Source organism: Perca fluviatilis, chromosome 5 (assembly GCF_010015445.1).
Source record: "Perca fluviatilis chromosome 5, GENO_Pfluv_1.0, whole genome shotgun sequence".
Classification (NCBI taxonomy): domain Eukaryota; kingdom Metazoa; phylum Chordata; class Actinopteri; order Perciformes; family Percidae; genus Perca; species Perca fluviatilis.
The window spans coordinates 19508604-19533664 of record NC_053116.1 but is presented as its reverse complement, the minus strand read 5'-3'; the positions used below and the strand labels follow the sequence as shown (position 1 = coordinate 19533664).

Genomic DNA, 25061 nt, shown 5'->3' with positions numbered 1-25061 from the left:
GCTGTTTCTCTGCCTATTCTTAATTGACCCACTAATCAATTCACTTTTGTACTAAGACCGTTTTTTCTCCTCCCCTCCCCTGCTGTAGAGACTGGTAGAGGCAGCAGAGGAAGCTCACCTACAGCACGAGGAGGATCCAGACCTACAGGTATGTGTATATGTGTGTGGATCTACAGTGTATTCTGACACCGCAAACATTATTACCATCAACATGTTCATTCCCTGTTCTTGTAAGCTCATTTATTAAATCATGCTGAAAATAATTTATCCCTCAAAAGCCAGTGCTTCTGGGATTGGACCCCAGTGAGAGAAAAAATTCAGCAAATGACAAGTGCCTGTGTAAACACAACAGAGGAGAGACAGGGAGAAAAGGCATTAGGAATCTTGTTCTGCAGTCTGTTTCGTTTGACTAGGCTTAACAGTCTTTTTCTCTTTTAAAAGTATGTGTTTGTCCACATCTCTCTATAATCAATTTGACAGCATATGTCACAGTCCCACATGAGCAGGCGTTCCAAACAAAAATGCATACAAAGAATATTATGTAAACAAAAGTTGTTTTTCAATTGAACATAAAATCCATCCCAAATCTTCAACATCTGTTAGTGATCATTTACAAAACAATCATGGGTCCATCTTGTTTAATAATAACAAAATCATAGACAATGAGAAGCCACATTGACCCAGTTCTAGGATATGGACTAAATAGATAGGTCATCAGTAAGATGTGAACGCATGAAGGGGGTGTAAAACAAATCAAAAAAACTAAGAGCTCATGAGCAGATCATGAGGAGTTGTTAAACTGCATCAATCGCAAAAGTATTATGTTCAATATTCTAAGAAGGAAGCCTCCCTGTTGGCTCAGAGTGCAGAATTAGCTATTAGCATCTGGATTTAAAATGGTGCAAAGTACAGAAAGGAGTTTTGCACAGAACCTAAAGAAATGTGCGCTTCAGTGTTTAACACAGCTCACACTGTTTTGCTTTGTGATCAATGCTTTCGTGATCAAAGAAAAATTGCTGTGATGCAAGACAAATTGCAGACTCGATCTGACAAGTATTATCATCATCATCATTAGTTTGACATGTGTTTTCAGTGTGTGCAAAAAAGTTTTATTTTTATTTTTTATACTTTTTATATAAACAGATGTTTGTACACTATTCACAGTTTTAGTCTAGTCTGTTGTTACAGGTGTTCAGCCATTACTTTATCATAATGGCTGACAAAAATTAAAGCAACACTATGTAACTTTTAGCCCTGCAGGTTGTCTCATTGGAACTACAACTTGCGCTACCCGACGCGAGTTGTAGTTCCAATGAGACAACCTGTAGGGGCACCATCCTCCTACAGGTTGTCTCATTGGAACTACAACTGCAGCTAAAAGTTACAGTGTTGCTTTAAAACATAAATGGTCGTTATGTAAGCCCCAACCTCACTGTAATACAAACTATGCATTTGAAAATATGCTATAGACATATACTGTATATATACTGTATATAAATGTGTAAATATGAACTTAGCTCACTCAACTTTGTCTGTCAGGTCTCTACTCCACCCCATTAGATGAGGTCAATATTTAGTGGGTAGTCTCACTTTGCAAGACCTTCCTCCACAGCGCTGCAGAGGAGGGTCTGGGTAATCCACACAGCATTCCCGGGATGGGAGAAAAACTTGCTCTGGTTTATTGGCATTTCTTTAAACCAGTCACAATCGTCATGGGCGGCGCTAAGCACTGGGAAAAAACATGGTGCCTCTGCAAAATAGCCTCGGGAAAGAACTTGTTTTGGTGGAACGTGTACATTCAAAAGTTGTTTTAGTCGTGCGAGAGAAAACTCAGATTGGACAGCTAGTCTAGCTAGCTGTCTCCATTTACCCTGCAGAGATCTGAGGAGCAGTTAACCAGAGTCCTCATAAATCGACCAGAGTTTAAAATTCTAACCAGGCCCGGATTGGCTAATCGGGAGCACCGGGAGAATTCCCGGTGGGCCGGTCTGGTTGTTTGGTTGTGAGGGCCAGTGTTCAGGTATGGCACTGGGTTGAAATCATAGTTGAATATTATGGATGCTGTCCCTATGCTGCCTGCACTCGCAGCCCACTTTTTGTATTTACAGTATTTATTTTTTCTTGCAGCCCACCGTTCTCTTCATTTATGCAGCCCACTCGCAGAGTGCAGCCTGGTTAATGATGACCTATTTATTTTCAGAGTCCTCCGACGGCAGCACCTTGCTAAAAAAAAAAAAAAAAAATACGTCAGCGTACACAAGTCACTGGTCCTTGTTGGAGGATGCCACTGCGAGCAAAAAGAAGCTGTTTTAAACGGGTCGTAGAAAACGCAAAACGGCACTGAAAAGGCGTCAATTTAAAAACGGAGAGCTCTAGAAAGTGACGCGGCCAGATGAACTTTTTCTATTTTTAGCAAAACGCCAAATGAAGACGTTGAGACGGGTAAGCTAAGTTAGTTAGGAGAAGTGACTGCAAACCAGCGTCTATGTTTATGAATCAAACTTGTTCTTGTAGCTCCGCAGCAGCAGCTACTAGTCCAGTATGGTCCAGTTTGCTGCTAACAGTGACAATGAAGAGCCAGTAAGGTTACCAAGCCCAGAACTCCAGTTTGGGCAGGTAGGGTTGCTCATTGACTGAATATTATAATAATTAATAAGAGTGTGGTGTTGACCTGCTCTATATGAAAAATGCCCTGGGATAATTAATGATACCAGATGATTCGGCACTACCATAATGACACTGACTTGACTTGATCAGAAAGCTTTGTAAAAAGGAGAGATTTGTGCTGAGAATTACGACAATTTATAAAATGTGATTTAGTGTCAGAAGCAGAGCCAGTAGTGTGCAATAGGGATAGCTGCTGTCAGTGTGGATGGCACATCTACCGTAAGCTGTTGTATCACAGTGTGTGAACAAGCAAACATGATCAGATTAGCTACAATATAATCACTTTTTATGGCCAAATATTACTTGTGACCCATTATGAAAGTTGTATGAAATATTCAAAGGAAAAAATAGATGTCATTAGAAAGTGCAATACAATGTATATTGTTCTTTATTTAATCTGTGATTACTTATTTGCACAGAAACAGATTCTGATATTGTTCAACATCATTGGGTTGTTAAGATGTTAACTTTTCTAATAAATCTACATTGTGAAGCAACACTTGGAAATAGTGATATTTTACAAAATACACCGAATTACAAGGATGTAGAGAACAGGGCGCTATTGCAGACTTATATACTAAGGTTTTGATTAAATTTTTTTAATATAGTCATTCATGAAGTAAAGTGGGCCGATCTAAGGCATGAAAATCCAGGGCTGAAAATGAGTCCCAATCTGGCCGTGATTCTAACACAAACAAAATGGAAGGTAACGGACATCCGGGTGAAAAGAGTGAAATCCGGCGTAATTTCCAACGGCAACAGAACAATCCCAGAATTGGAACATCGTGGATATAGATTATTTAGTGGGAAACCCTGGGGTATTGTAGTCCAAATCCTCAGTCTCAGTGGAATAAATCTACCGCTCGTTTAAGGCATCATGATTGCGCCTGCAGATGTATAGTAATAGGTAAAGATTAAATTGAATGTGGGAAGCATCTTACATATTGTCAGAGGTGAAGCAATTAATTTCTGGCATACATTTTTATGCCAGAAATTTTCAAATTTTACTCTTTTTGGGTCTGAAACATAAATCATGCATTATTTATGGTATTATATCACTGTCGTATTACTACTCAAAGACTCAACAAAATTTAAAACTACTCCCTGGGAGTAGTTCAGTTGCTCAAATCCATTTGAGCAGCTTTTCATTTTTAGTGTGTGTGTGTGTGTGTGTGTGTGTGTGTGTGTGTGTGTGTGTGCTAGACAGAGGGACACACAGTGTACTTGTGATGTGAATTTGCTGCACATCATGCACATCTCAGAACAGAGTTTATTAAAGTAGGAGGAGCGACAGCAGAAAAACTTGAGTTTTAAAGAGGAAATGATGCTAAGCCGACTTGGGAGTATTTGCTGCTAAACTACTTAAAAAGTTGGTGGCATGAGTGTTATGTGTGCCTGTGTCTCTGCCTGTGGCGGTGAGTATGTGTTTACTCTGTCAGCTCTTTAAGGCATTACAGTGAATGCCCTGTGGTTTTCAGCTGTCATGGGCCATTAAAGTGGATCAATTACTACATTTTACCACTGACTGACTGCTGTCTAGCTCTGAATCTTTCCTTTCTTCTTTTTTTTTTTTTGGTCACCTGGTTGATTTTCCACAAGCTCTGCAATTTCCCCCTCTGTGCTGTAAAGGAAAAATCCACCCTCTATCACTTTAACAATGCTTCAAAGAGACTTGTCATTTGTTTGTCATTGCCTCTTTGGTTTAGATAGTGTATAATTATTATTATTAAACATAGATAACTAGAACTGTTAATCAACAGAAAATGTATTTTGATAATCAATTAATTGTAACTATTTTTTAACAACAGCTCCCAAACATCGCTGTTAATGGCTGCCCACTGCTTCCTTGAGGGCTGGGTTAAATGCAGAGAATGAATTTCGCTACATGTAGGTGTATGTGACAATAAAGCACCAGCCAATCCAGACTGCTCAAAGTAAAGGTCTTTTTTTCACAGCACCTTTACCTTTTACATGCATACTGTTTCCAGCTTTACTCATGTGAGGGTTACCAACCACTTAGTCAAGAAAATAATTAAGAGATTAATTGATGATAAAAATAATCATTAGCTGCAGGCTTATAGATAACACAACACATTGAGATAATTTATTGAGATTTACTGCAGCTATAGTGGTGTTTGATGTAAGAAAAAAATGAAGCTGCTGTTCTTAACATAGAGTTTAAGCTCCTAAGAAGCAGCAAGTGCTTCCGTCAAGACAATTTTGCACTGAAAAGTAAGAGATCCACCTTTAGACCATAATGCAATTCAGTCACACAATGTTATGTTTTGAGAAAGGGGGCTTTTTTAATTGGAAAAAAGTCTCTCTTTCTACTGGCTTAAAATCGTGTTTGCTTTAACTGCACAATCACCCACAGCTGATTGCAATAAGTTCACTCTGCACTCTGGGTTTGAACACCATTCTGGAAAATATTTAGCACCATCTGAAGCAACAGTTACACCATGAGATCAGCCAGGAAAGAAAATTGCTACATTTTATCACGATTACTTTTTGTGTGTGTGTGTGTGTGTGTGTGTGTGTGTGTGTGTGTGTGTGTGTGTGTGTGTGTGTGTGTATTGTTATGATATCTGTCTAGTGTTTTTAGAGAAGTGGGCGTGGTTAGCTGATGGACAGGGCCAATACTGACATGACGCATGAGGGGGCGTGTTTGTGTGATGCTGATTTAACCCAGGCCAAAGGGCAGAGAGATTTATTCAGGAGGTTGATTCAGAAAGGAGCAGCACACGGCAGGCTGAAGGCTGCAAACCACATGCTTTCACACGAGAACATTATTGAAGAAAAAGACTGAAAGACTATTCTTTCTTCTTATTTTCCACAACCTCTGTTAGGTAGGAATGTATACACTCATCCAGGCAAGCACATGTCTCATTCTCATGTTAAATGCATCTGGCAGAGAGAGGAGACCAATACGTTACAACAGGCCTGGATTGACTCTTTTTATTATTTTTTTCTTGCATCCCACCGTTCTCCACATTCATGCCGCCCACTACGGGGTGCACTGGTGCTTGTTATAGGATGGGATCCACGAGCAAAAAGAAGCTATAAAAAATAGATTTTTTGCCTGCAAACCATTAACAGTCTATGCTGCAAACCAGCGTTCATGTTTATGAATCAAACTTTTTCTTGTAGCTGCTCAGCAGCAGCCACTCATCCAGTTTGCTGCTAACAGTGACAAAGAAGAGCCAGTACCAAGCACCGGCAATGAGTCCAGAACTCCAGAGTAGGCAGGTAGGATTGCTCATTGAGTGAATAATATAATAATTAATATTAATGAAGAGTATGGTGTAGACCTGCTCTATACAATAAAATGCCCTGAGATAATTAATAATGCCAGGTGATTCGACACTACATTAATGAAACTCACTTTAGATTTTAGAGATTTGTGCTGAGAATTATGACAATGTTTAAAAGTTGATTTTGTGTGAGAAGCAGAGCTGCTGTCAGTGTGGAAGGCACATCTACTGTAAGCTGCTGTACCACAGTTTGTGAACAAGCAAACATAAACAGATTAGGTGCATTATAACCACTTTCTATGCCCAAATTAGTTACAAGTTACTAGTGACCCATTATGCCTTTTATCATCGAAAGTATAAATAAATATGCAAACTAAAAGCATACATGATGGTGTTATTAGAAAGTGCAATATGTTTTATTTTATTTTTATGTCTATATTTATATTTATATTTATTCTTTTATTTCATTTCAAGGTTTGGATACACGTATTTGCACAGAAAATAGATTCTGATATTGTTGAACATTACATTGTGTTGTTGTAAAGATGTTTACTGTTCTTATACATCTACATTGTGAAGCAACATTTACTGTGTTTGCACTGAATTGGAAATTATGATATTCTACAGAAATACACTAAATTACGAGGCTGTAGAGAACAGTGCACTATTGCAGACTTATATACTAAGGTTTTAATTACATTATTTTAATATAGTCAGTCGTGAAGTAAAGTGGGCCTGTCTAAGGCATGAAACTCCAGGCCTAAAAATCCCACTGCGGCCCTGTGTTACAAGCTAGTTTAGCCTTTAGTAGATATGTTCCTTTGTTGTTCTACGAGCCCAGGTTAGCTTAGCCTTGTAACAGTATGTTCATCGGCCGATTTTCAACTATTGTTGGCCTGGGAAGAGTGTAGACTACCACCCACTCCTTTTCATTTGACAGTGGGAAAATACAGACACACACACACACACACACACACACACACACACACACACACACACACACACACACACACACACACACACACACACACACACACACACTATAATATAACAACAAACTTGCTTACTGAAGAGTAAAATGTGAAATTTTGCCTGTTGCAAACTGCCGATGCAAAGGGATTACATGCATAAATATATATATGGTTCCCTGTACAGGTTTTATATGGGAGTGCACTCTGTATACCTTGATGTATCTTACTTTATCTGTACTTGTGTGTGTGTTGTTGATGATGCATGTAAACAAAACTCCCTTCATAGATAGGTACTAATTGTTATTGTATGTATTGTATTTTGCATGTGTTTGTGGACATGTGTTTGTGCATCTGCATGTGTGTGTCACCTCTGGACACTTATCTGTGTGTTTGTGTTTTCAAATGCTTCTTGAGGGGTAGTGACACTGTGTGGGCTCACAGCAATGCTTTATGCCAGCAATTACTTGGTTGAGATGAGATGAGCCCAGCGAAGTGAGTGTCCCTTTGTGTCAGCTTTAATGACACAGCTCCAGAACTGATAATGGCTGATAGAGAGCCTTTAGTGTAATCTAGAGTTTCACAATGTCTAGGACAGAGTGAGAAGCCACAATCAAGCCAAAATACCTCTATACAAGAAGAGATATTACACCAACAAACTCAGTGTTGGTTGTATTATGCTATAAGTAGGGAGAGGAATGGGAAGATAAGGAGGAAGAAGAAAGTGATGGAGGAGGAGAGAAATAAACATTATAATGATAATTACATTTACATGCCAGATGCTTGTTGGCATGGTGTGTGACCACAGTAATATAATCTACTTTAATCAGAGATTACCAGGAAGCCACAGAACAAAAGTAATGGAAACTATCAAATCACAGAGCCCATTGCCTTTAGGACCTAATAGGACAGGTTTCTGTTAACTTACTTCAACAGTGGGTCCTAAATAATAATATGACAAAATATTCATTCAGCACTTGCCAGTATCATATACTCATCATCACCTTCGTCTTCATCAAATTTATAGTCACACTACGCATTACCCCTCAACCAGTCATCAATCAATCAATCATTAACAGCACAGAATGTTAAGAAAAACATGTGCTTCCTTTTTCATTTTTACAAAACTAAAGCTCCTACTTTACACCTCCAGTGTGCTCTCCATCTTCACCATTCTCCCCTCCATATTTTGGCCACCTGTGTTGCTGCTTTCTCCACCCTTCTTCAGGTCTGACGAGGTGTGAATCTTCACTGATCTCCCGATTCGATTCGAGTACGAGTATCATGTCAGCGATTCAATTCAATTCGATATATCGATGCATCGCGATGCATCACGATGCGTCAAATACATTTTTCTATTAAAGCCATGCTGGATATTTAATTCATAGTTTTTCAAGCTTCAAAAACAAAATATTCTGTAGTGCTCTAATAATAAATAAATTGGATACATAAAACTACAGCACTGAGCACATGGCACTTCCTGAATGTGCAAAACATAACAGAATATGTAAACAGAAATGTTGTTAGGCCTACATTAAATTGTAAACAGAAATAATCGATTATGAGCCTGCCGATTATCGATGCAGCATCGTCCATGTCCACAGTTCAATGCATCGATTATTTGATTAATTTCAACACCTCTACCTGACAGTTAGGTTATGCTGATGTAAACGATTAACGATCAACTGGAAAATAAAGTATTGACAGAACTAATTGCATCAAATTTTCCCGAAAATGGATAGAAAGATCTTGATAGTCACAGACGAAATGCAGAGCCTGTCCAAATGTGGGAGGTTCCGCATCGTGTTCCGACATCCATCACAAATAAATCCCTGCCTCACCAGCTCGGCCAGCATAGTAATAGTAACGGATTGTCTTTGCCTGGCTATCGTTCTGCATCTGTAGTGTTGCCTCTTGGCAAATAATGTAGCAGCCATTAATTTTTTACTGCTAATTGTGTTTTGAATTGTCTGAGCATAAAGTTAAATGGTTGAGCATTCTTTAGTTGCGATCGAAAACTGCTGTTGCATCTTTTGTTGCTATTTACCTGCATAATTATGAATATGCATGCACATTTTTGTGAGCACAGTATGTGTACACCTGTGTAAGTGTGTGTGTGTATGTTTGTAAATGTACAGCTCTGATGGTGGCATTTCTAATAGTGCCTTTTACTGCAGAACATGGTGAATAGATGGTAATTATCACCAGCTGTGCTAAAAATACCACATCCATGCTGTAGGGTGAAACCTCCTCCATCACTATTCGGGGGTTTATTATAAAATGTTTGTGTGGTTTTTTCCTATTGGATACATATTTTGCTGGCAGCGGTTTGATGGGAATTTCCTTATCTATCCTTTCCAGAGCTCTTCTGCTGCCATGTGAAATTGGCACGGTAATCTGCTGCGATTTTCCTCACTTGCTCTTTTACCCGCACTGCTCATGCACTGTAAATAGGAAAGCAGAGAGCCGTCTCTGATGCCCTCTGCAGCCAATGAAATCCTTCCTTGGAGGTTGGAGACAAACAGCCAATTGCCAAGCCTGATGTTGACTGAAAATGTAGCCCCAGTCTGCAGGGAGCAGTGGGAGAGAAATGCTTAATCTTTCCTTTTCTCTCTCTCTCTTGTTCTCATACCCCCCTGTCTAGGGCATTACCATAGAGTGCAGAGAGGTGGCCACACGCTTGTTGATTTGCCAATTTGCTCTTTTTATTACTGGCAAAAAATATTTGACCTGAGTGTGTGTGCCTGTGAATCCAGAGTATCTTCACTGTCCTGTGGCATGCATGGCCACTGCTGCGAAGATGGGATTTTTTTAAGCCATTTATTCAAGAGTTGGCCTTCACTGTCCAGCGTATAATGCACAAATACACCACACTGCTTTCCAAATCCAGACACAAAGCATTTTTAGGCACCTTCGTCTACAATTTTAGAGAAAAGGGTTCAAAAAGGTTCCAAACACTGATGTTGATAAGTGTCTTTGAAAAAATTAATTAGTTTCAGAAGAAAAAGTAAATAAATAGTGAGGCGGTGAAAGGTGAAAAAACAATAAGATTTCTACAAATAATCATTTGTGGTATTTACTAGCTTATTTTTAGATTAGTTAGCATGCACTAAACTCAAACTACCAACACTTTCAAAAAATGAGTGCTGGCAGGCAACCAGATTGGAACCTTGACATCATGATGCAACCTGATGCATCACACAGATAATAATTAGGGCAAATTTTGTTTTATATATATCACACAGAAGCTTCTGGAAGAAAACTGATCTGAAAGATCAGATAGGAGCTGGTAAGTTCTGTCTTATGTGACATGACTTACCTGACTCTTAGTGGAGTCTCTCTTCACAACTCAAAGTGTTGATTCTAGAGAGAGTCTGGAGAGATAAGTACCCAGTTATTACATTACTTATTATTAATCCCCTTTGGACAGAACACTGGCTGCTTACACAGAGATGTGGAGGATAGAGCTTAAACAGGATTTAACTTTTGGGTTTTTTACCAACATACTACTTTGTGTTAATTTCAACAATTTCACAGTACAATTCTGTGTTGATCACAGTTAATAACACTGATCATTTTGTTACCGTCTCCCTCTCACACACACACACACACACTCTGCAGCATAATTGTTTTAAAGTGTGTGTGTGTAACGAGAATTACAGCCTTATGTGGCTGCTATAGAGTTTAGTCTATTGTATGTTTTTCTCAGAGTGTGTGAGCACAAAGTTTAAGATGCGTGAAAAGGATTTTAAGCACAGCATATGAACCCTTACTTGACCTTTCCTCCAAGTTACTCAATCTGCAGTCTTGTTTACTCACTGATTACCTGTATCCGTGCCCCCTGGTTGTTTTCCAGTCACATTTCCACACTCTGGGAATGGTGTCTTCCTCTTTTCCGACCGTGAAGAAAGAGAGTAGGGAGGTGGGTGAATAAAAGACGAGAGTCGTAGTGGAGATGAAAGTTAGAAATGAACACCAGAGGGTGGAGCGTCATGGTCAACACCACATGAAGTCTCCTCTCTGCCTTTTTCTCTCTCTCTCTCTCTCTCTCTCTCTCTCTCTCTCTCTCTCTCTCTCTCTCTCTCTCTTCTCTCTCCCCCTTTGAGGCTGTTGACACTGTGCAGCAAGAGTATTTATCAAAATCAACAGGAGTGTTTTTATTTGTATGTGAGTATGCGTATGTGGGTCACAAACTTACATACTGTATGTGTGTGTCTTTTTCACACTTTGTGACTGACAACCACAGTTTTCTCCATTATAACTAAGGCTATACTTGTTTTTAACAAATACTTATAAAGAAGCAAACAGTTAGTTACACTCCAGCAGCTTACATTAATATAATTGCCCTGTAACATTGTGCAACAGCTTGAAATCAACAATAACCATTCAACTCAATGATTGCAGGGAAAAAGCGGTATTTAAAGTCAACATTAAGTGTGTGCCTCACTGTGATGCCTTACTGCACAAGTTTCACTCAGCACTCACAAACAAATTCTGACCAGTTTGTAAAAAAAAAAAAATAGTAAATTGTAGAGATGGTCCGATATCGGACCATCTCTACAATTTACTATTTATTTTTTTAATAAATTACTGCCTAAAACGCTGGTATCGGTATCGGGAAGTACTGGAGTTTATGCACCGATCTGATACCACGTAATAAAGCCCTAAAGAAAATCTACGTTAAAGTAGTTTATTTATGTTCTTTTTCCGTTATAACTGACTGTCAAACTGGATAATAAAAGAAAGTTCTGTGGCATTCATTGTTTGTGTTTGTTCATGTTTTAAAAAGAGTTTAACATGAGCCAGACAGACAACAAAGATAGAAATCATATGACATCCATGCAGGGATAGTAGTATACAGTTGTTAAAACATAATAAAATATATGACACACTGGTATCGGATCGGTACTCGTATCGGCTGATACGCAAGTTCAGGTATCGGAATCGTTATCGCGAAGCAAAAAACGGTATCGGGCCATCTCTAGTAAATTGCATGTCCACAGAAGCACTGAAATGGGTTTATTTATATAGCTAATTCTTTGCAGATTCTATTACATGATTTCGCTCAAACCACCATAGTGATTTGTGCATTTCATTTCTGTAATAAGGGTGATCAAACATAAGCTGATGCATGGATCATCACAGCAGCGAGGGATAAGGATACTGTAGTGTTTATGTAGCTGTTTATGTAACGGTTATTTTTTGATTAATCGAATACTTGGATGGATTTCACTCTTTTCGGCCGGCTGTCCATTACCTTCCGCTTTCTTTGTGTTGGAATTTTAAACTCCAGTTGATTTATGAGGACTAGGGTTAACTTCTCCTCAGATCTCTGCAGGGTAAATCGAGACAGCGAGTTAGACTATCTGTCCAATCTGAGTTTTCTGTTGCACGACTAAAACTACTTTTGAACGTACACGTTCCACCAAAACAAGTTCCTTCCCATCCCAAAATGCTGTGTGGACTAGCCAGACCCTCCTCCGCAGCGCTGTGAAGGAAGGTCTGGCAAAGCGAGACTAGCAAATGCTTGGTATTTTTGCTTGAAAAATGAAACTCAATTGACTAATCAATGAATCGACTAAGGAACAATGCGGATTCCGTCCTGGTCGTGGAACAACGGACCAGCTCTTCACTCTCGCAAGGATCCTGGAGGGAGCCTGGGAGTATGCCCAACCGGTCTACATGTGTTTTGTGGATCTGGAAAAGGCTTATGACTGGGTCCCCCGGGAGATACTGTGGGAGGTGCTGCGGGAGTATGGGGTGAGGCGGTCTCTTCTCAGGGCCATCCAATCTCTGTACGACCAAAGTGAGAGCTGTGTCCAGGTTCTCAGCAGTAAGTCGGACTCGTTTCAGGTGAGGGTTGGCCTCCGCCAGGGCTGCGCTTTGTCACCAATCCTGTTTGTAATATTTATGGACAGGATATGAAGGCGTAGTCGGGGTGGAGAGGGGTTGCAGTTTGGTGGGCTGGGGATCTCATCGCTGCTCTTTGCAGATGATGTGGTCCTGATGGCATCATCGGCCTGTGACCTTCAGCACTCACTGGATCAGTTCGCAGCCGAGTGCGAAGCGGCTGGGATGAGGATCAGCACCTCTAAATCTGAGGCCATGGTTCTCAGCAGGAAACCGATGGAATGCCTCCTCCAGGTGGGGAATGAGTCCTTACCCCAAGTGAAGGAGTTTAAGTACCTTGGGGTTTTGTTCGTGAGTGAGGGGACAATGGAGTGGGAGATTGGTCGGAGAATCGGCGCAGCAGGTGCGGTATTACATTCAATCTATCGCACCGTTGTGACGAAAAGAGAGCTGAGCCAGAAGGCAAAGCTCTCGATCTACTGTTCAGTTTTCGTTCCTACCCTCACCTATGGTCATGAAGGCTGGGTCATGACCGAAAGAACGAGATCCAGGGTACAAGCGGACAAAATGGGTTTCCTCAGGAGGGTGGCTGGCGTCTCCCTTAGAGATAGGGTGAGAAGCTCAGTCATCCGTGAGGAGCTCGGAATAGAGCCGCTGCTCCTTTGCGTCGAAAGGAGCCAGTTGAGGTGGTTTGGGCATCTGGTAAGGATGCCCCCTGGGCGCCTCCCTAGGGAGGTGTTCCAGGCACGTCCAGCTGGGAGGAGGCCTCGGGGAAGACCCAGGACTCGGTGGAGGGATTATATCTCCAACCTGGCCTGGGAACGCCTCGGGATCCCCCAGTCGGAGCTGGTTAATGTGGCTCGGGAAAGGGAAGTTTGGGGTCCCCTGCTGGAGCTGCTCCCCCCGCGACACGATACCGGATAAGCGGACGAAGATGGATGGATGGATGAATCGACTAATTATCCCGCACTTAAAACAGGAGATGTTTATATTAGGTTATTGAACTTTCATAGGCCCAGTTGATACCTGACCTGATGAAACGCTGAACCACTTGTTTCTGGTTTAGCCATTTAGACCTGATGAAGCAAAACGTATGAACGCTAAAGAATCTTTGAATTATGCGTTTTTAATTGCGTTTTTAATAAGGCAGAAACCAAAGAAAACAGATACTATATACTATATGATAATGATAAAATTATAATGTATCATAAATTATTGTATTTTGCTGACAATATCAATGCAGCAATGACATTTTGATGTTAAAATGGTGCACAGAACACCTTAAACCTACCCATTCTTTGGGCTTATGTTTTGAAGCAGGTAACTGAAATGTGCTCCACTGTTTACCACCAGTTGCCCGTCCTCATCCTCTCCCTCTCTGTCTGTACCGCACTGAGTGAGTGGGTGCTGATGGTACATGTACAATCCCTCAGCGTAATGCACTGCAACGTTAAAGATCAGGTTGTTAACACCATGATCAGGGACTGCATTAGTGGCACTGAGCACTCCTTCACTGTAATGCTGGAATGGCATAATTGACTTACTCAACACGTACACCCACACTTGGACTGGACACACACATTTCCACACAAACTGTTCACACACAGCCTCAACTTATGCTGGGGAGCACGCACACACACACACACACACACACACACAACACACACACACACACACATACACACACACACACCATGATTTTCCCCGGCCTCCATTCTCACACCCACACTCAACTCCCACACTCTTGAAACTTAAAAGCTGATGGGTGCAATTTTAATCAAAATTAAAGTCCACATGCTGTGAATTTAAATAAGTCTATTAGCAGACTCATTAACAGTTGTTTGTTTTACTCTTTTCCCCTTGACTTTGATTTCTCTATGCTTTTAAGAGCTAATGTTTCTGGTGGCATTTCCACTTGTCTTTGCCTTTTCTCTCACTGTCTTTCAAGACACTTCCCTAGGGTATAAAGCCAGAACATCTGCACAGCTTGTTTCTCTGAATTGAGTCATTAGTAACTATTGTTTTCTGTCTTGGATCTTGAGATAGTCACTGCTGTTGCTGTGTGTGTGTGTGTGTGTGTGTGTGTGTGTGTGTGTGTGTGTGTGTGTGTGTGTGTGTGTGTGTGTGTGTGTGTGTGTGTGTGTGTGTGTGTGTGTGTGTGTGTGTGTGTGTTTCTGTCTATTGTTTCTGCCCAATATCTGCCCAATCTATATAATATGTATCCATGTGTTTTTTTTTACACCTTTACAAATCAACTTTGTTATTCTACTGTCTGCATTTGAACAAAAAAGAGCCACATTTATTGTAAATTGCTTTGTTTTTAGGAATGAGATGTATGCAATTTTCCTACTCCATCTATCGTACAGAAAGAGAAAAAATTGAGAAAAAGCCAGTGAGATGGAAGAGAAAAACAGATAGAAAGGGTTGACTAGACAGTGACAACCTGGCAACAGTGGTCTCACAGATAGAGCTGATTGTAGCCAAACATTGCCATTGAGAGCTGTATGCATGAGAGAGCACATTGGAGTTGAATGCCTGGAAGAGACGGAGGGTGGTGAGGAGCTTGATGAGGATTGCATACAGCCAGTGAACAATGGTTAGAAGGAATCAGGCTGAGCCAGAAAAGGAAAGGGATAAATCAGATTGGGAGGGAGAGATAGAGGAAGTGATAGAAAATGATAGAAATGGTACTAACGAGACAATGGCAGAAAGAGAACAGGATGAAGACACAATGGGGTCTTGTCAGCTGCAGGTACAGTTGACTCTGCCTCTGTGTGCCATGCGTGGTATGTGTGTCGTTGTGAGCTGGTTTGACCATGGAGATGGGATATGGTTAGCTTAGGGTGACCAGATTTCCCGGAGCTAAAACCGGGACACTTTGCACATGACCGTAGTGCTTGTGCACGCACACGCTTTTTAACGTGAACATGTGCCAGCCCAGGTCATACACAGACAGTAACTTCATTATTTTGATCGTAGGCTCCTCATCTAATAATAACAGTATTTTTTCCTGTAAAATTAACAAAATTGCAGCAACAGCCTTTTTCAGTTTAGTGTGAGATTTATGTTGAGATTTTTTCAAAAAAAAGATTTTTTGAAGTTTTATTTATTTCAATAACACCAAAGTAATTAAAATGATTTATTAAACATTTTATTGAGCATTAAACACTTCATTTCCTGCATTCTGGTGAATTTGTATGCAACTATTTCTACCTATTTCTGAATCAATGTATGCTGCAAATATCTTTATGTGAAGAGAAACATAGATTACAATCCAAATATAAAAACATAATGGAATATATTGAAGTAAGGCTCTCAGGCATTCTGTATCGCTTTCATCTATTTTTTCTCCTTTGGATCGACTTTTCTAATTATATCTAGGGTTGGGTACCGTTTGGATTTTTTACGATTCCGATGCCGAACCGGTACTTTTAAAACGATTCCGATTCCTAAACGATTCCTAAACCGATTCTTGAAAAACTGAAAAATGACATAAAAGAAAGGCTTTTTTTTTTATTGAAAATTATTTAAATTTAACAATATATTAACGTTTTAAAGTACTTAAATATATAATAAGTAAACCTAAGTCACCTAACACACAACTACAGAAAAATGACCATTTTTGCCTTCTCTGGCAAGATACTACACCTCTCCTGACTTATGGCATGTAGGCCTACTGCATAGGAGAAAACTCTCTCAGACGGTGTCCAAGAGGTCTGTACACACCCAGGTATGAGTTTGAAAGGGCAGACAATTTGGGGAGGCTGTCTCGCCTCCCCCACTACCAGGCTAAAGGGTCTTGTCTTGAACGATAGACTAACAGAGTAAGTGTCATGTTTACTAGCGATCACGTGCAGTCATTGAATTGTTAATATGCTTTTACGTCCGTTTTGGTGAGCCCAGAGGGAAAATATGCCATTTTAAAAGTAGCCTACATATACGGTAGCTAGCTAACGGTAGACTACAGAGAAAGTGTGATATTTTTACGTCCGTTTCAGAGCGTGTACAAAAAGCCGTCTATCAGCTGTGATAGTAGAGTGCATGACGGGGGAATAGAGTGGACACGCGCTTCACACTGCGAGCGGGCACGTGCGCCACTCGGCAGAAAAGGGAGAAAGAAAAAAAGAGGCTGCCGCTGTCCGGAGCGACAGAGGGAAAATATTTCAGTCAGAACCGAAATTTGCGTTCTAATCCGGTCCGAATACTACCGTTTGCGTAGGAACCGGTACCATAGTGGAACCGGGTTTCGGTACCCAACCCTAATTATATCTGAGTCAGCACACATGTAGCCTAGGCATCATTTACTCCTCCCTCCTGTTTTTTTTTGGCTTTTGTTGGGGAAGTAACCTCCTTAATGTGCATTAACATGGACTGTAATATTTCAGATGTGTTATGTCCAAAACTTTGTGCACATTCAAAATACAGTATATCTGTGTTCTCTGTGATTTGGAGGAGTCGTGATATTTTGAGAAAAATAAAGTTATAATAGGCTATTACAAGAAGTCACTATATTTCAGAAAATAATCTATACCTGCACCATAGTCTGCTGTGCATTACGTGATTGCTCTGCTGATAAGGTAGATCTCAGACCATCTGATGGACACAGAGCCCCGTTTGGGTCTCTGGTCTCTGAATGAGACAAATAGTTTAACTAGGGAAGTGGCTGTACGCTGCTCTATCTCGGAGGTGGAAAACCGAAACTACTGCTGCAGAAAAACACGGAGCACAAACGCAACACATCTTCCGCAGCATGCCCACAGCAGAGCGCATCCATAAACCTGAAGCTGCCCTGCATTTTACAGAGAGAGTGGACACTAAGCGACGCACAGGTCTGCTTCAGAGCTCCGTGTGTTTGAGTCTGAACCGTAGATTGGAAACGGCACAGGAACTTCAAACTAAATCAGTAGCATTGCGCTCCTAAACTTTGTGTTGATGGCATCAATATATTAGACTGATTTGGCTAGGATTTCTCCGAAAACTTCACCCGGCTTTCACAGCTTTCCTCACGTAGAGACGGTTGCTAGGTGATAGCAACAAACAAACGGACCTCGCACGTAGCTGCCCGTTCACTTCGCCTCGGAAAAATAAACTGGACAAAGTTACATTCGGGACTACACTCAAAACATTCGGGGATGAAGACCCGGCAAAATCGTCTGACGCCGCTCCTGGTGTCGGGACTTGGGACAAGCAATTCAAAATCGTGACTGTCCCGGTCAAACCGGGAAGTCTGGTCACCCTAGGTTAGCTTCACCACAGTCGTGTCAGTGGCCATGCACTAGCTAGTGTGGGTAAGTGGTCGAGGGGTGTGGCGATGACATCAGCGCTACGCAAGTGTGCGGCTTCGCTGTCCAAACAAATTCAAAAGGGAGCCGTTTTCGAATGTTTTCTCCCTGGGACCAGGTTTCAAAAAAGTGCATTTTCAGGCAGTGCGTTTACAGGATTTGTTTGGACAGTCGGCCCAAACGATGCAAAACATGTCCGTTTGCACCAAAAAGTGTCTCCATGTGCATGGCCCCTAAGTATCCTAATTTTCAGTCACAGTGTTAGGTTGGGGTCAAATGAAGTATATGTCTTTGGTCCTTTTGCACTGAACGTTATTTGTTTGCCAAAAAGAAAGTCTGACTACATCTGACTCATGACTCTTTCTGTTGAATGATTTGAAAAAAATGAAAGGCTCAAAATTAGCCAAAGAAACGAAGAATGAATAAAATATTAAAACTAATTGAGCAATCGCAAAGGTAAGAAATACTAAAAGGCACATTTTTAATTAAAGGTGAAGTACTGGTTGTGTGGAATTTGCATTGTATTCTCTACATGTGTTTTATGGATTTCTTTAGACTGGAGAACAATATACTGAGAGAGACCTGGAAAGGGGGTGAAGGTGATAATCAGGTGTACAGTAATAAAGGCTGGCTCTGGACACTGTGGCCCTCTTTGGCAGGGAACAAAGATACAGTTGCCAGATGCAGCAAGGTCAGGTGAAGAGGAAGCAAGAGATGGGTGAATAGGACACGTAAGCCATTCTCTGTGCCAGAGTTTCCCACCACTCGAAGGTCGTCATTCCTGCAACCTCACCACATTTCATTTCACAAGACTCTCTCTCATGCCAGAGGCAACACTTTTTTGATAACAGTTGCAAGGTGCTTGTTTCAAACAAGTTGTTTGACCTGACAAGAACATTACAAAAATTGCAGAAGCTATTAGGCCCATTAAACATATTCCCTTCAGAGTTGATATGCAAACTGTTTCTATTTACACATTGAATTGATTGATTTATTGATTGATTGAAATGTTTTATTAAGAACATGTAAAAGAAAACAGAAAATCAGGTCATACAGAAAATAATGATATAGATAGCATAGCATGGATACATAATAACAAACACTTGTTTTTTAGTTTTTTGACATGTCTGAAAAGGACTGGGAAGAAGTATACACTTATTTAATCCCACCCCTTCTAACACACACACACACATTTATTTGAAGTCGTGTTTCTGGCCAACTGGCGACTATAAGTCTGATACTCAGTTTCCTTTTTGCTCTGTTTTTTTACTCAACTAACTCTTGTGTATTTCGTTTTGGCAAGAAGCTTACATTGTTTGTTTTTTTAGAAATGGCTGCAAAAACAATGAGCGCAGTGAGAATAAAACAGTGAGCAGAAAGATGCTATAATGCTCTGTAATTGAGGAGAACTGCAGAGTCGGTGATGATATCTGTGGGTTCGTCATTATGAGCAGCATACCCTTTTCACACACAAGTAGTAATGTGATCCATTGTTGGTACACAAATATTTATCATAGTTGCTTTAAAGTAACCAGATAAGTCACCTATGCAGCAGTGTGACCCTTTTCTTGCCTCTTCGTATCCTATCATGTCCTTCCTTTTTGTCCAGTACTATCGTGTCCTATCGTATTCTATCATTTCTTATTCTGTCTTTTTGCCTCATCTGTCCTGTCTATCTTTGTCCTTTTTTCTTTCTACTCTTGGTCTCATGTCTTTGCCTCTTTTCCATTTCAATGACTTCCTCTCCTCTTCATTACTTTTGTATGGTGTAATTAAAGATAATATGGAGACTGATGTTTTTGCTTTTATGTTTTTTGTTCTGTAAATTCTGTAAAAAAAAATTCATATATTGAATGCCATTATTGTGAAACGACAAAAAATTTTGTTTTGAAAAGTCTTCTAAATAAATCCTTAGTTACATACTTGCTTGAAGGCGCACTGTCAGAGCTGACATTTCAGGTTTAAAGTGGACATCTTAAAAATGTTTTACCATGTGTATGTCTATCAGAGATGTCCACAAGTAATTTTTTGGAAGTCCAAGTCAAGTCTCAAGTCTTTGAGCTTGAGTCCAAGTCAAGTCTCAAATCTCTGGCCATCTGATCTGTCCCTAACACTGTATTGTTAAATTGTATGAATTCAAAGCATGTCCTGTAGCTACCATCCATACTGTACAGTATCAAAATCAGTTGTAGGATAACTTTATGGGGTCTACTGCAATGCAATCTGAAGAAATACAAATTAAGAACTCTGTTTCAATTTCATAACTGTATTTTTCAACATTTTGGTATCTGCACCAAATAATACATGTTTGTCTGTGTTACTAACTGGCTGTAAAGCCCAACCTCATCATGCATTACATTTTTATAATGAATGACTCAATGCTGCTCTGTCCCTATCCAATAGTATCTTTTTTAGCATTGATGAATTCTGTAAACCTGTAGATGGACATGGGAAATAATTTTTCTTAATTTTTCACTAATGCAATCTGCATAAAACTGACTTATGTGTAGTGTTCTGTGGGGGAAATAGCTAAAGTAATACTAAACATTTCTATCATGTATAATTTTTTTCTGAAATAAAATGTGGGCACTGCAGCCAAGAATGGATGTGAACTTATTTTTGTTACATCAAGAAAGATAGTTATGTATTGTAACTCCAGATTCTAGGCTATGCTATTGGGTTTATCCCTTCGTGCATGCGCAGTCTTGAAGATTTTCTTTCCCGCCCTTGTGTCAAGCATGGGCTTTCAACTATGTCCGCAGATACTGTATATAAACAGAGCGGACCCGTTGTTCATCTCCCAACATCAGCTTTTTCTTCAGCTAATGTTATTTAGAGCTCGACCGATTAATCGGTAGGCCGATTTTTGGGCATTTTTTACATAATTGGCATCAGCCAATATCAAGCCGATTAATAGGCAGGCGCATCTGCGGGCAGCCTTGTGTTGTTGTTGTTGTGGAACACGTGTTCGACGCACGCTGCCCCTAGAGTCAATTACCAGCAGAGTGAGCAGACCTCATCCAGTGCCTAAGGAAGGAGCTGTTCCTCGGAGAAAACGGTAAGGATTAAATTCTTATAAGTCCTATATATTTAATGAAAAACGTATGACATGTTACTGCCAACTTTGAGAAAAAACATGAATAGGCGACATGACGTTCAGCTACTTTGGATATTGATAGCTGTCATGTCATGCTGTCATGTCACAATAATTAAGCTAGCATTTTGCAATCACAGACAGTGGATCTGAGACTTTTATTATTTGTTCTGTTTGTGTGTCTATATTTGAGAGGGTTGTCAACTCAATGCAGAGAAAGAAGTTGTAGTTAAAAGAGACCACCGCACCATAGGCTAGAAGGACTAGCTTTGCTTTGCTAGCGTCGTTGCTAGGGTTGGTACAGAGTAGACCCGCTGCTAATATGGCACCTGTGCCTTAACGACCCGTATCTACCGGACCGAATAGCAACGCGGATTTCTGTGCCGCATTTCGGCGCATCTGATATGCCTGCGTTGCTCTCTGATGCTCCAAAAACGAATGTTAGAATAACAGAAACATTGCAGCATGTGACGCTAGTTAACATTACACGTCAGCAGCTAACGTTAGCCTACCGTTAGCTAGCAGATGGATTAAACACGATTAAAATGCTGACAGCTAAACGGTGTAAAGTGTGATTTATTTCACTGTATAGGATCCAACAGCAGTATTTTAAGCAGTGTGCAGCTTCTATGTAGTCTACTTGTTGTCTACTTGTCTGAAGAACAACACAGACGGTGCGTCGCGGTGCATTCAAAGTTGTTGTAAAATACCCTTTTGCCATGGTGGTTGTTTTTGTCGTTCAACAGCAATTTACTAGTGAAAAACGTTATTGTTATAAGTTATAGTTATTACATTATTATTAAATCATTTAATTTTGACCATATGGCCTAAAGTTGTTTTCCCCCCTTTTGCGATAATTAGGTTTTGTCCATTTGGCTTTGTCTGTCAACAAACAAAACAAAGCAAAAATACATGTTTCAGGACAGTTTTTGGGAAGATGATAGAAACGTTTTTAGCCTTGTATCACTTACAATGCACTGAATTATTGGCTGATTTATAAAAGAAATGTTAGATTTTATATCTATACCTATCTATAAAATGACTTGAAGAACATACTATACAAAAATACTAACTTAACCTTGTATTTTCCCCCTTTTTTAGTCATTAAGTCTGATGGCTGAAAAGAAAACCACCCCCTTATGGCAGCACTTCACCCAGCCAACACCAAAATAAAGAAATGCTGCTGGTTGCTACTGTGTGTCAGCACTACTATTGTTAAAATGGTTAATTTATTTTATTGTTCTCAGATGTTTGATAAATGCTGCTAAGTGCACTAAACTTTATTCTTTCATTGAAAAGTTTATTTGACAAAGTTTATTTTCTTTCTTTCTTCTTACCCGTTTTGTTTATTTATACAATATATGTTTTTACATTATACATGTTTAATGTAAGTATACAAGTGCAGATTGGTGTTCAAGTGTTCAATAAAAGTTTTTGTTGAGAAATTTTGTGTATCTTAAGTACTTATTAATGTTAAATTTTATCTTTCAAATACAGGTTAAAAACAAGCAAATATCGGCCAAATATTGGCCAAAAATAATTGGCAGCATATATCGGCCATCGGCCGACCCTGATTTCAAAAGATCGTCATCGGCATCGGCCTGAGAAAACCCATATCGGTCGACCTCTAACGTTATTGGAGCAGGTGGCCCGAATCTTAGAGGGCTGCACCTATACTCATAGAATCTGGAGTTACAATACGTAACTATTGTTCTATTTCGTATAGGCTTCGCCCTCTAAGGCTACGCTATTGAGTTAGGGCGAAGCTGATAGTCAGTGCCAACTGCGACACAGAGCCCACAAGCAGAACATAGACTAACTCTTCCCCCAATGCACTGACAGGAGATTGTATCAGATAAATCTTTACTCTGATAAGAAAAAGCCTGCCATGGTAATGACTTGGCCTGACTGGCTGCAACGCCTCAAGTCATGAGTGTAGGCGTGCATGATTAGTGAGAAATTGTACATGATTGACAATTTATGGGACACCCGTGTTCCTCTCAGCCACCCAGTGTAGGGGGTTGAGGACCGCAGGCGAATACACATGCAGTGGCGCATCATTCCATGTTTGTAGGCGTGCATGATTAGTGAGAAATTGTATCATGATTGATAATTTATGGGACACCCGCGTTCCACCCAGCACCCAGTGCAGGAGGTGTGAGGACAGCAGGCAGAACACACATGCAACGTCGTTGAGTGTGGATAGGACCAAGTGGGTCAAAGAGAGCTCAGACATATCACGCAGATAGAAATGGATGAATGGGCATGGGGATGCTCAGGAGGCTGCTGCGCAGATGTCGGCTACTGTCATGCCCTTGAACAAGGCCGCAGACGCCGACAATGCCTTCGTAGAATGTGCTTGGATGCCCTGGGGAGGGCTCCGCCCCCTCCGCGTTCTAAGCCTGGGTGCCAGTGAGATAGACTCTGTTTTGAAAGGGCCGCTCCGTGGGAGTGTTCCCTATAGTGTACAAACAGCTGCTACGCCTTATGTCCGCCGTGCAAAAAACGTACTGTGATAACGCACGCACTGGACACAAACAGTGAAAAGCCTCCTCCGCGACGTTGTCGTGGAGGGAAAAAACCTTTGAGGCAAAACACCCTCGACTGAAAGGAATTTGTTAGAACTTTTAGTGTGAATGAGGGTTATGGCTGTAAGGTGGCTGCACTCCTGTCCCCTCTAATGGAGAGGCAGGATGGCGAAACTGACAGCGCACATAAGTCGCTCACTCTCTTGGCTGACGTAAGGGCAAGGAGAAGCACCGTTTTCAGTGACAGCATCCTGAGAGAGGCTTGTGCCAGAGGCTCAAATGGAGGCTTCCCCAGAGCTCGGAGCACCAGGGCTAGGTCCCATTGGGGTGTGAGAGAGCGCACGGTGGGTTTCTGTCACCAGGGGGTGCGCAAAAAACATTCTCTCCATAGCCTTTGTGGCAGGATGAGATGGCTGCTGCGTAGTCTTTGACTGTAGACGGAGCCAAATCATTATCCACTAATGTTTGGAGATAAGTCAACACGAGAGGCAGGGGACACGATGTGGGATCTGCACCCTTGTCCGCGCACCAGCATTGGAAAGCAGACCAGCGCCCTGCGTAACATGCTGTAGTAGAGGGGGCTCTTGCATTCTGGATAGTGCACACCATGGCAGGGGGCAAGCCTAGTCTCTGCAAGCGTTTCTGCTCAGCAGCCAGCCCCACAGCCACTGGGTTATCACCATGGGGTGAAATATTGCACTGTTCAGCTGTGACAGAGCGTCCTCGTGCCACGGTAGTTGCCAGGGGGGGCCCGCCAGCAGCTGAACCAGAGTCGGGAATCAGGACGCGCTCATGCGCTCCAGTGCCACTACAATCATTCTCTTCCTGGATGCGTTCCAGGAGGCGAGGGATCAGAGGGACCGGCGGAAAAGTGTATAGGAGGGCTCTGGGCCAGGGATGGTGGGAGAAGACGTCTACGCCGAGGGGAGGATTGTCCTGTGTGCTCACGGAAAACCACAGTGCGCAGTGTTTGTTCTCTCTTGACGGTTTATGAACGCTGCTGCTGTAACGTTGACTGTCCACACGACAACATGTCTCCCCACTACCACTGGGGTGTAGCCGGTCCGGCTGCCGGTACAGAGGCGAACACCTTTGGAAGTACAGGTCTTCATACTGCTAGCTTGAAGAAAAACTGGGAGATGAACAACGGGTCCGCTCTGTTTATATACAGTATCTGTAGACGTAGTTGAAAGCCCGTGCTGGACGCAAGGGCGGGAAAGAAAATCTTCACGACTGCGCATGCGCGAAGGGATAAACCCAATAGTGTAGCCTTAGAGGGCGAAGCCTATACGAAATAGAACTTACATTGGGTCTCCAATTTAGGACATTGTATAGTCTAATCTTCGGCTACTTAACACATCCCTCTAGCCCTCGGACCTGGTGAAATATTAACCTAAGTCTGTCACATCATATGGATACAA

General features: G+C 41.2%; 1 protein-coding gene across 1 annotated transcript in view; it reads left to right on the top strand.

The window, feature by feature from the left end:
* cacna2d3a (calcium channel, voltage-dependent, alpha 2/delta subunit 3a) overlaps positions 1-25061 on the top strand; it is a 136947-nt gene that overhangs the window by 41910 nt on the left and 69976 nt on the right. Inside the window, exon 4 of the mRNA XM_039800316.1 lies at positions 89-148. Coding sequence (XP_039656250.1) covers positions 89-148 — 60 coding nt within the window. The remainder of the gene's footprint in view (positions 1-88; positions 149-25061) is intronic.